Source organism: Dendropsophus ebraccatus, chromosome 4 (assembly GCF_027789765.1).
Source record: "Dendropsophus ebraccatus isolate aDenEbr1 chromosome 4, aDenEbr1.pat, whole genome shotgun sequence".
Classification (NCBI taxonomy): domain Eukaryota; kingdom Metazoa; phylum Chordata; class Amphibia; order Anura; family Hylidae; genus Dendropsophus; species Dendropsophus ebraccatus.
The window spans coordinates 122,518,561-122,531,801 of record NC_091457.1 but is presented as its reverse complement, the minus strand read 5'-3'; the positions used below and the strand labels follow the sequence as shown (position 1 = coordinate 122,531,801).

At 41.1% G+C, this 13,241-nt stretch overlaps 1 protein-coding gene across 7 annotated transcripts in view; it reads right to left on the bottom strand.

Annotated features, from left to right (window-relative positions):
* The window catches only part of MAGI1 (membrane associated guanylate kinase, WW and PDZ domain containing 1), a 432,174-nt gene that overhangs the window by 81,524 nt on the left and 337,409 nt on the right, over positions 1-13,241 (bottom strand). For 6 of the 7 annotated variants that reach the window (XM_069966917.1, XM_069966921.1, XM_069966920.1 and 3 more), the window contains exons 4-6: positions 11,091-11,300; positions 4,080-4,290; positions 919-1,001 (exon numbers count right to left, since the gene is read on the bottom strand). In XM_069966917.1, the coding sequence (XP_069823018.1) occupies positions 919-1,001; positions 4,080-4,290; positions 11,091-11,300 (504 nt within the window). The remainder of the gene's footprint in view (positions 1-918; positions 1,002-4,079; positions 4,291-11,090; positions 11,301-13,241) is intronic. The other variant, XM_069966919.1, reaches the window with a different exon arrangement.

Below are 13,241 nucleotides of genomic sequence, written 5' to 3'. Positions count from 1 at the left end.
TTGATTGATCTTATATACGGATAGAATTAATAGATTATTTAACTGTCCATGTGTTAAGGTCCCCATACACTTTATACTTTATGTTGGCCAAACCTGCCATAGATGAAGTTTCACTTGATGAAATTTCAATTCCAGACCACTTTGTTCTGGGAGAGATAAGCCACCACCAGAGCAGTCTAACTGTGATTCACACAGATATCTGACCAATTTATCTGATTTTTTTCAAGCCAAAGCCAGGAATGGATTTGAAAAGAAGAAATCTCAGTCTTTCCTTTATGACCTGTTCACTGTTTATTGTCTGTTCCTGGCTTTGGCTTCAAAAATCTGTCAGATAAATTGGTCAGATATCTCTGTGTGTAAAAGGACCCTTACCTCTCCCTCCATATAGAGAATAGAGGAATGCTTGGCTGTGCATGTGTATGGGGAGGAGGGGAGAGAACCGTCAGACAGTTATTGTAGGTGTATAACCACCTTTAATAACTAAAGATCCATATGTTACTGCTCTGAGATTTCCTCTGTAAGCAGACAAGCTACAACAATACTTTTGCAGCTACCCAATAAAATAATTTTTAACACTAAGTAAAATAACAAACTGAAAAAATAAACTGAAACACCACAAAAAATTTGACATGAAGATAAATCACAGAAATTTCACATTTGCGGATTACATTATTAACATTAATCACAGGTGGTTCTTGACTTTAGCTTCACAATAACTCTTCTGTACTTTATTATGGATTTGACAAATGATCTAAATCTTGGAACATTTTCTACATCTGTATTAAATCTATTCTTGATTTAGCAGCCTCTCAGTGCCGCTAATAAGCTCCAATACACTGTTATTATCTATAAATCCTATAGAACATTGCACTCGGCCATATGTATATATGTGCTATAATTTCACATTTATGTACTTACCATCATCTTCACATTCTTCTAGAGGCTTCTGCTGCTTGTTCAGGCACCGTGGGTCTAACCAAGACGTTGTTTTAGTGTTATGGCTAAAAAAGATAATATAGAAACAAAAATTACATTTCAAATTAAGTTTAACAAACCTTCTTTATCTTTGTTCTTGTGGTTGCAGTAGATACATTTCTGTCTGCCCATTCAGAGGGGACTCTCATTGTTGACTCCCAGTGGATATAAATCTGCCCTGTTCGCGTAAAGTAAATCACGTGGATTCCGCCACTCATCCCTGCGCGCTCCCGCTTTACTGTCTGCCTGTCCCATAGACTCCATTCTACGGTCAGTAAGATTCCACCATACACCTGAAGAATGAACAGCGACGGAATCCACGGCGCGTTCTCCACGTGATTTCCTTAGTGTGGACATACACTAAATGAGGGGAAGTAAATGGTTGGCTGGTCCTACTGAAATTATTGGACCAACACTTATCTAATATACATGGCCAGCTTACAGGAAACCTGTCATCACTTTCATGCTGCCTGAACCATAGGCCATCAGGGTGGTCCCTAATGACTTTTAGCTGCCTTGCTGGCATTGACTGATAGATCTCTCCCTATACCCAAACAGGAAGTGATCTATGAATCAAGAATTTTTGTGGAGTTTATAGGACAAGGGTCTTCAAACTGCGGCCCTCCAGTTCCAGCAAAACCATAATTACCATCATGCCCGAACAGCTAAAGCTTTGGGTTTGGCTGTCCAGGCATGATGGGAAATGTCGTATTGCAACAGCTGAAGGGCTGAAGTTTGGAGACCCATGTATATAAGCAACCAGGGTTGTCAGGATACCTACTGTGAGGTGACCCGATTAACATATTTTAGAACTTATGGTGATTAAAAGAAACAAACTTAAGTAATCTTTTTAATTCTGGTTACCGAGCGTAATAATAAGATAAATACTTCCTGTTCTGACCATTTAACTTCTCAGCAGTCTGCTCCTTATCATCACAAATAGGTGAAAACTGTACATAACTAGGGCAATTCAAAATAGGTGATATAGTTCCGTTCCCTCCTTGTACAATCTCTGCACAGGTGAGAAAGCATTCCATAGAATTCTTCCATAGAAGTTAATGAGTCCCCTCCAGTCTATTGTTTCACATTTACATGTAGTTGCTCTTAATAAAGCAGAAGTTCAGGTAATATGGCTGCCCTAACTATAAGCAAAACAAATGCCAAATAATTAAATAGAAGCAAATCATAAAAAAACAAACATGTTTCACTACAACCAGACTTTGTAAAAAAATAAAATAAAAATGAATGTTATTATAATCTATAGGTGATACCATAAATTGTAACCATAAATACCATAGGGTATTTAACAGATAAGTCATTATAAAAAAAAAAAAAAAAAACCCTTACTGTATCTGTTAAATAGATCCCATATTTGTCTTTGAGTGATGGACGATATTGTTGTATATATGTCTCACCCTTCTTAAAATATACACACATCGGGAGAACCTAGTCTAAGCATAGAGGACTGATACACAATAGTGATTAGCATGAGTTGCAGTACACCAAAAAAGATGACAGAGGGCGCCGGCCAACACAAATCTACACATTAACACCATAAACACGGTATTCCCAATTCCACCCTCCCCCACTACATGCAGTTGTTAAGGGATTTGCTCAGCTTCCTGCTTCACCAAGCACTATGTGAACTGCACAGATGACTGGTTTGTTCTGTGTGAGGAATTAATATCTCCTTCTGAGACACGATGTATTGTGAGATGGCCAGTTTGAATAAATACCACTCATGTACTCGCCGGCTCTGCGGATCTTCAGATTTTCACTGACGTGGATGGAGCAGAAAAACAATGCAGAGTGAAAACTGCAATCCGAGAGCAAATCACGTCCTGAAATATTAACACTGGAAGCTTTCAAGTAGATTTAGAATGCATGTCCATCAGGAGAGCGCGGTAACAGGCGGCCGAGCTGATGGAGCTGGCTGAAACATATGCAGCTTCTGGAGGATTTTTTTTTTTTTGCAGAGTGGTTAAAGAGATTGTATCAGGGGTAGGTGGAGCGTTCTCTGGGCCCTGGAGATCAAAGGTCATGAACCCCTTATCAACCATCATAGCTATAATACACGGGAAGGGATTTAAGTCACCGCTAACAAATTCAATGCCGCCCTGCCCACATGATTATCGAGCCATGTAATAGGCTCAGTAAGTGTGACGCAGATCGGCGCTCGCTTTCCCCGCACATTGGACCGTCTAATACGGCCTTTAATAGATTTAATGCATCAGGGTGAATTCACACAGGTAGGTTTTGTGCAGCAGATCTGCAACTGGTATTAAATACAATTATTGGCTTTGGTACAGAAATGCTGCACAGCAGATCCCCAGGGTAAAATCTGCAACTTGAAATCAGCAGCAGATACACCACCTGTGGATGTACTCAGGGTATGTTCACACACAGATCAATTGCAAAAATGTGCAATGTAATTATAATTAGTTGTGGAAAATGGACAGCAGATCTGTAACATGAGGGTATGTTCACACAGACTATACTGTATATGCTGCAGGCAGATTTTAACATTGCCATACCGGCAGAAAATCTGCAGCACATACAATGTGTATGAACACACCCTGAGGCTGCGTTCACACTACGTATATTTCAGTCAGTATATGTATATTTCAGTCAGTATTGTGGTCCTCATATTGCAACCAAAACCAGGAGTGGATTAAAAACACAGAAAGGATCTGTGCACACAATGTTGAAATTGAGTGGATGGCCGCCATTTAATGGCAAATATTTGCTTTTATTTTAAAACAACGGCTGTTATATTGAAATAATGGCCGTTATTTACTGTTATATGGAGGCCATCCACTCAATTTCAACATTGTATGAACAGAGCCTTTCTGTGATTTCAATCCACTCCTGGTTTTGGTTGCAATATGAGGACCACAATACTGACTGAAATATACGTAGTGTGAACCCAGCCTAAAAGATTATTTATCACTACTAAAAGCCATATTACATGACCCAATAATCTAGGGGAAGCAAATGCCAACCGCTCAGTTCAGCGCTCACTTTCCCCTCATTCCCCGTTCGCTGCCTGTGCTATTATACAGACAGACACATACATACAAAAGGATGAGAAATATTAAACTTACTCTATAAAATAGACTTCCCCATTCTCTGTGTATGCCATCTCCCAGTTCTCAGGCAACAGTCCAAGGCTTTCCTCGTCAGTAGGAGGTAGGTATTGAGGCAACTTCTGAGATGCTTCCGTGATGGTGGGAAAACTAGGAAGGATCCGAGCAAGTGGCGCAGCTGGTTCTTGTGTATGGTTGGCTGTGTTTTCGTCTTGTTCACTAGAGTCTGCTGCCATAATAAGGAAAAAAGTGGAGGTTCAGCATAATCCATGAAGAATGTACATGAAAAAGGCACAAAACATGAGGTCATCCTAGCACTGAGACGAGATTGTTTGCAGATAGTCAGACAGGAGTGACACGTACATGTGAACCACTACTAGAGAGACGTACGGGATTACTAGAACATCTACTAAGCTGCCCATCATCACCATTTTCCAACTGCTTCCAAACGCTAATTTGTTTGTGTGAGAAAGAAACCCCTGAAACCAGAACAAGTGGATTCCATTGGATTAACAGTCTCAATATGAAACCTATTCAGATGGAGAGAGCACACTGTGCTATACAGGTGCACAAAAGCTTCCATTTAAATGTCGACATGGGGAAATTTACAAAAAAAAAAAAAGTAAATCAAAGGAGTCACGTGACTACATCTTAGCACTGCTCCTGAACTTATACTCTTGTGCCAGCTCAGTCTTGCTGAACATTTGCTCCATCCAAAATAATGGCCAGAATTATAATACGTGTCATTGGTGGTTCAAACTCAATGGACATTGCAATCATTGTTTGAAGGTTCCCACATCTGGGGAAGATTTTACAACGTGTAGCAAAGTAAGACTTATGGTCCTTTTACACGGAACAATTGATCGTTCGTATTTGCACGATAACGGTCGAATTCGAACGATAATCGTACGTGTAAACGCAGCGAACCATCAAACGACGAGCAAAAAAACGTTCATGTTGATCTTTCAACATGTTCACAAATCATCGTTGATCGTTCGCAAATAATTCGCAGATCGTTCAGGGTAAACAGTCTTTCAACGATTTCACCTATGTGTGAGATAGGCTTAAACGATCGCAAAACGATCGTATAGCGAATTTTCCGTACGATGTATTGTTCCGTCTAAACGCTGATCGTTATAAAAAAAAACATGGTTCATTCAAAATCGTTAATCGTGCGATCGGGCGAATTATCGCACCGTGTAAAAGTACCATTAGTATTACGGGTCATTATAAACTGAAAGAAGAGATAACTAGAGTTTACAGGTGAAGAGATCGTGTTCTGCAAAACATTCCCTTTATTTTTATAGATTTACCCCCTTGAAGATGAAATGATTTTGAGCCTTAAAGAGTACTGGTAGAGATGAGCGAATCGCTTCGTTTGATCAGCGCTCCGCTTATCAAGCTGCCGGGCTTCCCGCACTGCTCCGCTCCCTGCCGCACCACTCCGGGTGCCAGGGAAAAGCTTGATCCAATCCTGGGAAACTAGAAGTTTCCCAGGATTGAATCCAGCTTTTTCCTGCATCCTAGGAGGAGTGGCAGTGAGCGGAGCAGTGGGGGAAGTCCAGCGGCATGATCAGCAGAGCGCCGATCAAATGAAGCGATTCGCTTCGCTTGATGAGCGCTTCGGCTTATCTCTAAGGGCCCTATTCCACCGGACGATTATCGTTTGCATAATCGTTAGCGATTAACGATCTCAAACGACCGCTATTGCGAAAGGTCTGAAAACGTTCACTCATTTCCATGGAACGATAATCGTTACTTATGATCGTAATTGCGATCGTTTTTCTTTGCTATTTATTCGCTATTGCGTTCGTATCTATTGCGAACGACCAAACGATGTCTTATTCAATGCGAACGATTTGCAAACGTTTAGCGAACGAGCAACGATAAAAATAGGTCCAGGTCTTATAAAGCGATCAACGATTTCTTGTTCGGTCGTTAATCGTTAACTGCATTTCAACCGAACGATTATCGTTTAGATTCGAACGATTTAACGATAACCTGAACGATAATTGTCCGGTGGAATAGGGCCCTGATGCCCCTATTCCACCGGTCGTTAAGAGGAGCAAACGATCGCTCTCAGCGCTCGTTTGCTCCTCGTTCCCCGCTCGCCGCCGCCACTATTCAGCGCGGCTGCAGCGAGCGGGTGAGTGCAGGAGGGGCGGCGGGGAGTTGCGGGGGGGGGCTGCTCGGAGGATCGCTGATCGTCCCGGCAGCCCATAGGATACAGCAGCGTCTGCTGCCAACGTTCCTATTCAACGGAGCGACGGCAGCAGATCGTTGCTGTATCAGTCGCTTGTCTTTCAACATGTTGAAAAACAATCGACTGCAATGATCAGCCGACATGAACGATGTCGGCTGATCGTTGCACTCTATTCCACGGGACGATTATCGTTCGTAGCGGCCGATATCGGCCGAATAGGAACGACAATAATTCCGTGGAATAGGGCCTTAAGTTCTGGTCATCAAAAATCATTTTTGACATGCCTTCAGGCATGCCAAAAGTTATTGAACACAGGGGTGAGCACAGCGGGTCTCACCCCTGAGACCAGCCGTGATCAGAAGACATAGCAGCAGTGAGATCCACTCCCTGGCTGGCCACAAATTCCGACAATGTAGCCTCATAGACTTGCATGGTTGGAATTGGCAATTACGGAGATATGGCCTAGGAGTGAATGACATGGCTGCTGCTGTCTCTCCCCGGCTATATCTCTGGATCACATCGGGTCTCACAGTAAAACCTGTTGTGATCAATAACTTCTGACACATCTGGTTCAGCACTGGGGAGCGAGGACAGGACGCAGCAGTGCTGAGGTGAATCAGCTGAGCATCACTGTGTCTCCCTCTGAGGTTGCACATTTCTCCAGAGACAATCCAAACCCTGTGTATGTGTGTAAGATTGGTGGGAGACACAGAAGGGAGTGAAAGTACATGCTTACCACTTCATCATTCTCAGAGTGAAGAGTGGTGGTCGGGAACCTAGGCAACAATCTGTCAACTACAGGTAGACAAAGGGGCCAAATGCAAAAGAAATCCATGTTGCTAATAGAAATAATTTTCAAAATTGCTGGAATTGTTGTGATGGAAATACTTCTTTAAAGATCACTGTGTTCAAGGGCTAGAACTAAATTTTTCCATCAGAATTAACTATAGCGGGCATGTTTTTTGCTAGAGTTGTATTTTTTACATTTGAATTTAAAATAAGAAAAATGGTTTCTATGTTTCATTTATTAGTTTAATCATTTTAATATTTTGCTTAATTTGTATATTTTTTCTTAGTCTGAAATCATTTTATTGCTTACAGAACACTTTGCAATACCTCTGTCAGTGTTAGTCTGACAGGAGAATCCTATTAGACCATGCCTTTGGAGATTGTAGACCTGGGGGCTTTCATCAGACCCCCCGGCTTCCATGAAATCATTGATTGCCTTGAGGGATGCCGATGGTATAACATATGAAGCCTCCTCCCTCTTACTGTTTAGATGCCACCATTGCTACTGACTACAGCACCAAGGAGGTTAAACCACTTTGATTGGAGGTCATTTCCTTTGCAGTAGGCCATCCACTGCAATATACTCCAGAGCTTAAATCATGAGCTATCATCACTAAAGACATACTGTAGCTGTTGCACTGTAAATATATGGCAAATGCCACAAAAGGGTTAAATACAAGTACTGAAATGTGACAATTTTGCTTGAAGGGTTTCCTAACGATAAACAGATTACAGTGTTGAAACTCCAAGTGATCAGCTGTTATCTATATGGAAACCCAACAGCAAGTGTTCAAATCAGCACCGCCACAGGCCAAATTAAGCATTACACTATTCCTATTAAAATCAATGGTCTGGTTATATAATACAAGGATGAGATATGTCCTCCAAAGCAAGAAAGGCTCTCTGTAGCCACTTTTCAGTCTTAAAGGTGTTATCCAGTGAAAATCTTTTTCTTTCAAATCAACTGATATCATAAAGTTAGATAGATTTTTAATCGAATTCTATTAAAAAAATCTAATTTCTTCCCACAATTATTAGCTGCTGTTTGTCTTGCAGGAAGTGTTGTTTTATTTTCAGTCTGGTACAATACTCTCTGCTGACATCTCAGGCCGAGATAAGAACTCTGTCTCGGTTTTCTATGAATTCCCATAGAAAACCTCTCCTGCTCTGCACAGTTCCTGTCTCAGACAGAGATGTCAGCAGAGAGCACTGTGTCAGACTGAAAATAAAACAACATTTCCTGCAGGACATACAGCAGCTAATAAGTATGGGGAGACATGAGATTTTTTAATAGAAGTAAATTACAAATCTATATAACTTTCTGACACCAGTTGATATGAAAGAAAAAGATTTTCGCTGGACAACCCCTTTAAAGTAACTCCCTTTCTATCACCTGTCACATATTTTGGAACACTGCATATGGCTATAAAAATGATTACTTCAAAGTTGGTCAGCAAAGTGCAAACAACATGTGCCAGACTCTGGAGTGTAACCCATTATAAATGTGTCAGTAAAATTGAAAATCACCAAGGCCATGCTGCTTTAAGTGATTACAAGGGGTTAAGATTGTGCAACAAGGGCTGCACAGACACCATTAGCGATGTACGTGCAGCCCCTGCTTTTAAGGGGTACTCTTTAGATATAAAAAAAATAAATAAAATAAAATAATAATAATAATAATAATAATAATAATAATAATAATATGATAAAGAAGCTATGCTTACCTCTCGGAAATCCCCTGGTGTCCTCCTTCCTTGTCTCTGCACCCTCTGCTTACTGCAGCCACTGATAACACTTCCAAACAAGTCTCTACAGTGACAGCCCCCTCAGCCAATCACTGACTGCGGCGCTATCCTGTCTCAGCTATGATTGGCTGAGCAGGCTGTCTTTGTAAAGACTGATTTGAAAGTGTCATCAGTGGCTGCAGTCAGCTGGGGTTGCAGAGACAAGGCCACACATCAACTATTACATGGAGCGATGCACGGCTGGTGGCTGATGATTTTTAAACGTGTTCAAAGACAAAGACTAAGATCAGCCAATAAGCGAATGAATGCTCATTACTCAGCTGATTATTGTCTTTATTATATTCGCCCGATTTTGCACATAATCGCTCTGTGTAATAGGACCCTAAGAAAAGTGTTGTGTTAGGTCTGAACATGTTTAGAAACCTAGAAACTAACAGATTTGACATCAGTATATCAGGGCCATTATGTTACTTTATTGGGGTGGCAATTCCTTCTTAAAGGACAATTAACAATCTTTCTATACATGTAGCAGATAATCGAGGCCACCTGGCTCTCCGCCCACATTCTCACAATGTTGTTTTCTCGGGCAGAGTCTCACTTCATAGTTTCTGTGGAACAATAAGAAGAGGGTCGCTCTATTGTTTGCTGTAGATAATAGCGGTGTTGTACGACAGACTATTGCTGCTCCTTGCAGAGGTCTCACAATGGCCTAAACGCTTCCTCCTCTTCTTTGGACACATGAAGGTCTGACACAGTAAACACAATCGCAGTTTCTAGATTCTCTTTCACTTATGTTGATAAGTTACTAAGTGTTACTAAAGCGCTAATGTGCCACTATGAAGTGACATTCGGATTACTATGCGTTTGGAAAGTGCAAGTAACACATCTGAAAAAAGTCATTAGCATACAGATTAGTCACACTTTCTATAAGCAGGAGACAGGTATGCTGGGAGTTGTAGTTTGTTATTTTTTTACAGCTAAAAAGCCGTTTTTCAACATTTATTCTTCCAAACTTAAAGACGTTATTTAGGTTTTGCAAGAAAGAATATGAGCTCTCTCTAAAGCCTCTATTCCATGGGGCAACTATGAGGAACAAACGAGCGCTGTCAGCTATCACATGCGGCAGCAGCGAGGCGGTGAAAGCCGGGGTGGTGGGGGTCGGCTGCGGAAAGGTGCGGGGGGGGGGGGGGTCTGCCCGGGTGATTGCTAGATCGTCCGGGCAGCCCCATAGCATCTAGCAGCGGTCTGCTGTGCCGCTCCTTTTACTTCAATGAAAAAGAGCACCAATAACCACATGCAAAATGAGGACAAGAGTAGTGCTGTTTCCGGAAGAAAGCAGCCATGTTTCTCTACACCTGAATAACCCATTTAAAGGGAACCTTTTCCAATGAGAATGCAGTACAATCTAGAATGTTATAAAGCAGACAGACCTCAGCGGACTAATTTTAGAGAGTAAATTTTGTATTTTATTCAGTTTAGGAGTCTGGTGGGCGGTGCAGTGGTAATAAGTAATTGTCAGCCACTGATCAGGACCACCCATTAGACTCCTACCCAGAATGAGCTGAGAGTAAGGGCCCTATTACACGGGACGATTATCATACAAAAAATTGTTATATCGTTTGAATTTAAACAATCGTTCTGTGTAATTCTGTGTAATTGCAAGCAACTATCGAAAAATTGTTTATGTGTCGTTGATTTAGATCTGAACCTAAAATTATTGTTAATCATTTGCTAATCATTCACTGTAATTCCACATTCGTTCACTGTAGTTCCACATTTTTTTATTAATCGTTCAGTGTAATTGCACATTGTTCATTGTTTTGCTGGGATCAGATGAATCATAGTAACTATCGCAATAGCGATCGCAGTAACGATCGTAACTAAAACCTCCTTAGAGATGTTTGTTACCGAAAATCTGAACAATTTACGTTTAGTAAACTTTTTCATTTCAATAAGAATTTTATTTGTGATAGAAATTAAATGACTTTGATTTCTCTTCTGACATTGATCGACTCCACCAATGGATGCCCAATATTCATCCCATATCATATTTTATTTTTATTGGACATCTTTTTTTTAAAGGGGTCGTGCTTATTTAAAGAGCCTGTGGCCTATAATATAATTTTACCTGTATTTCCCCTTTAAATAAATGCAATTGCACAATGCAATGAAATGGGGCATTTCTGTATTTCCAAGAATAAGGACCTGGAGCTACACTAAAAAGAATCGTCGCATTTTCCAGTATTTCCTTCCTGAAAACCTTGATAAACATGTGACCACAGATGATTTTACCTGTAAAACTACTGTTCATCTCAGGAGCCTCATCCTCGTATTCGTAATTTTCGTTATGCACTATGCCAGCATTTTGCATATCATTGTAAGACTTTGTCCGTTTAGGGGTCGACTGCTTCGCACCGGAGAAAGGGTTTTGTAATGCATTACCGGAAGTCACTTTCCCATCAACGGGCTGGATTGGAGGTTTCGGTGTCCCATAATAGTTACCTAGGCAACAAGAAACATATTGTTAAATAAACTACATCCTATACTTATTTCTATACCCTTCCTTTTCATTGGAAGACCCCACAATTTCTCAGTCCTAAGAGTATGGGTGGGGGAACTGCTACTGGATTTCCAGGCATGGCCAAGAGAGAGATTCTTTGTTCTTCTGGGTTACTTGAGTTGCATTTACTGGGAGAATTGAGGAGTGCATTGTTGAAGATCATTCATTGCAGAGATTTAAAACAAAAGGCAGCTGGGCTGAATAGCAAAACTTCATCTCGCTGCGAATTTCAATTAGCAATCCTGGTCCAAGAGAGCTTTTATACAATGTGATGTCAGATTTAGTGTGTACCCGACAGAAAATATAAAATTCATTACCCCTTTCACCCGGAGAACTGAAGAAAGGAAGAAATGACCCACATTATCAAGCTGCTCTCATTTCTTTTAACATGGAAGGAGGGTTTTTTTCTCCCTTCTGTTTGAAAACATATAAAAAAGGACTCTGTAGGCCCAAGATAAATCATTGTGTAGAAGGAGGCAAGCGCTGCTCTGGATGTCACTTCAACAAAATTTCTGAGTTAATCAAGAGGGATCCCACATTCCTATCTGGCATCAGAATAGAGGGCTATAAAAAGTATTTCCCTCCTTCTCTTTTTCTCCTATTTTTGCATGTAAACTCAGTGCCTGGGCCCCATAGCAGTTTCGTGGTCTGCCTTCATGGTAGCTACGCCACTGCCTCTAATATGTATATAATACTAATACATATATACCTCCCAAACATGTATATGATACCCTCATGTATACCACTCTACTATATACATATGATGGTTATTATATACATACATACATATACATATATACAGGGGTATAAGGGTATTATATACATACTAGAGCTATATATAAGGGTATTATATACATATTAGAGGGGTATATAGGTTGGGGGGGAGATCTGTGAGAGCCCCCGAGTGGCTGCTAGTACCAGCTGCTATAGGGCCCATGCCCCAGCGTAACCCGCCTCCATGGTGGCTACACCACTGTTTAATGTCCCAAAAAACTAACTAAAAAATACTGTTCTGCCCTACTTGGCCCTGTGTAAAAAAGTACTTACCCCCTATTTATGCAAATTTACGTTGGAAAGGGTACAAAGCCATTGCTAAGGGCCCTTTCACACAGGCCAATCGGCTAGAAAGGCTCATATGGCCAATGTAAAGGTGCCAGTGATCAGAGCATGCCCTGGAAAACCACTGCTCAGCTGATCGCATCTTTAGTGTGGCTAAGATTTATCTATATCGGTCTGTATAAAACAAGAGGCGTGTAGTTGATAACAATGACTGCTAATGGCCACACAGCGTTCGTTCGTGCAGCCCTGCCATGTGATTTATGGTGCCTTGTGTCTTGCTGGTCAGTGTTTGTTTGCGTCTGTGGACGGCCAAAGTTCTCACAGTGTAAAAGGGATCTGAAGGCTCCAGGTATCCTACAAGCCATAGTGGTAAACCTTCCCAGATGTCACCAAGATTGCTTCCACAACTCTAGGAGGTGACAAAATGACATAACCTATTCAATCATCCAAAAAACGGTGCGGTCAAGGTCAATTTAGCAGAAGACTGACAATAAGACAGACAAGTTAAGACTATGGCATCCATGGGGGGTCTGTAAGACACAAATCAATGCTGACCAAAGAGAACATAAAGGGGAAATTTATCAACATCTGCAATAGGCACAGACTAGTTGCAATACTTGAAAGGGGTTGTCCTGGCGTAGAAATATTTGTCTGCTTTCTTTCAGAAACAGCACCACCATTGTCTTTGGGTGTAAGTTTTGCAGTTTAGTTCCATTAAAGTGAATTGGAGTACCACACACAACCTGAGGACAGAGGTGGTGCTTTTTCAAATCCTAGATAACCCCTTAAAGCAACACCCTGTTGCACATAAAGGCTATGTTCAC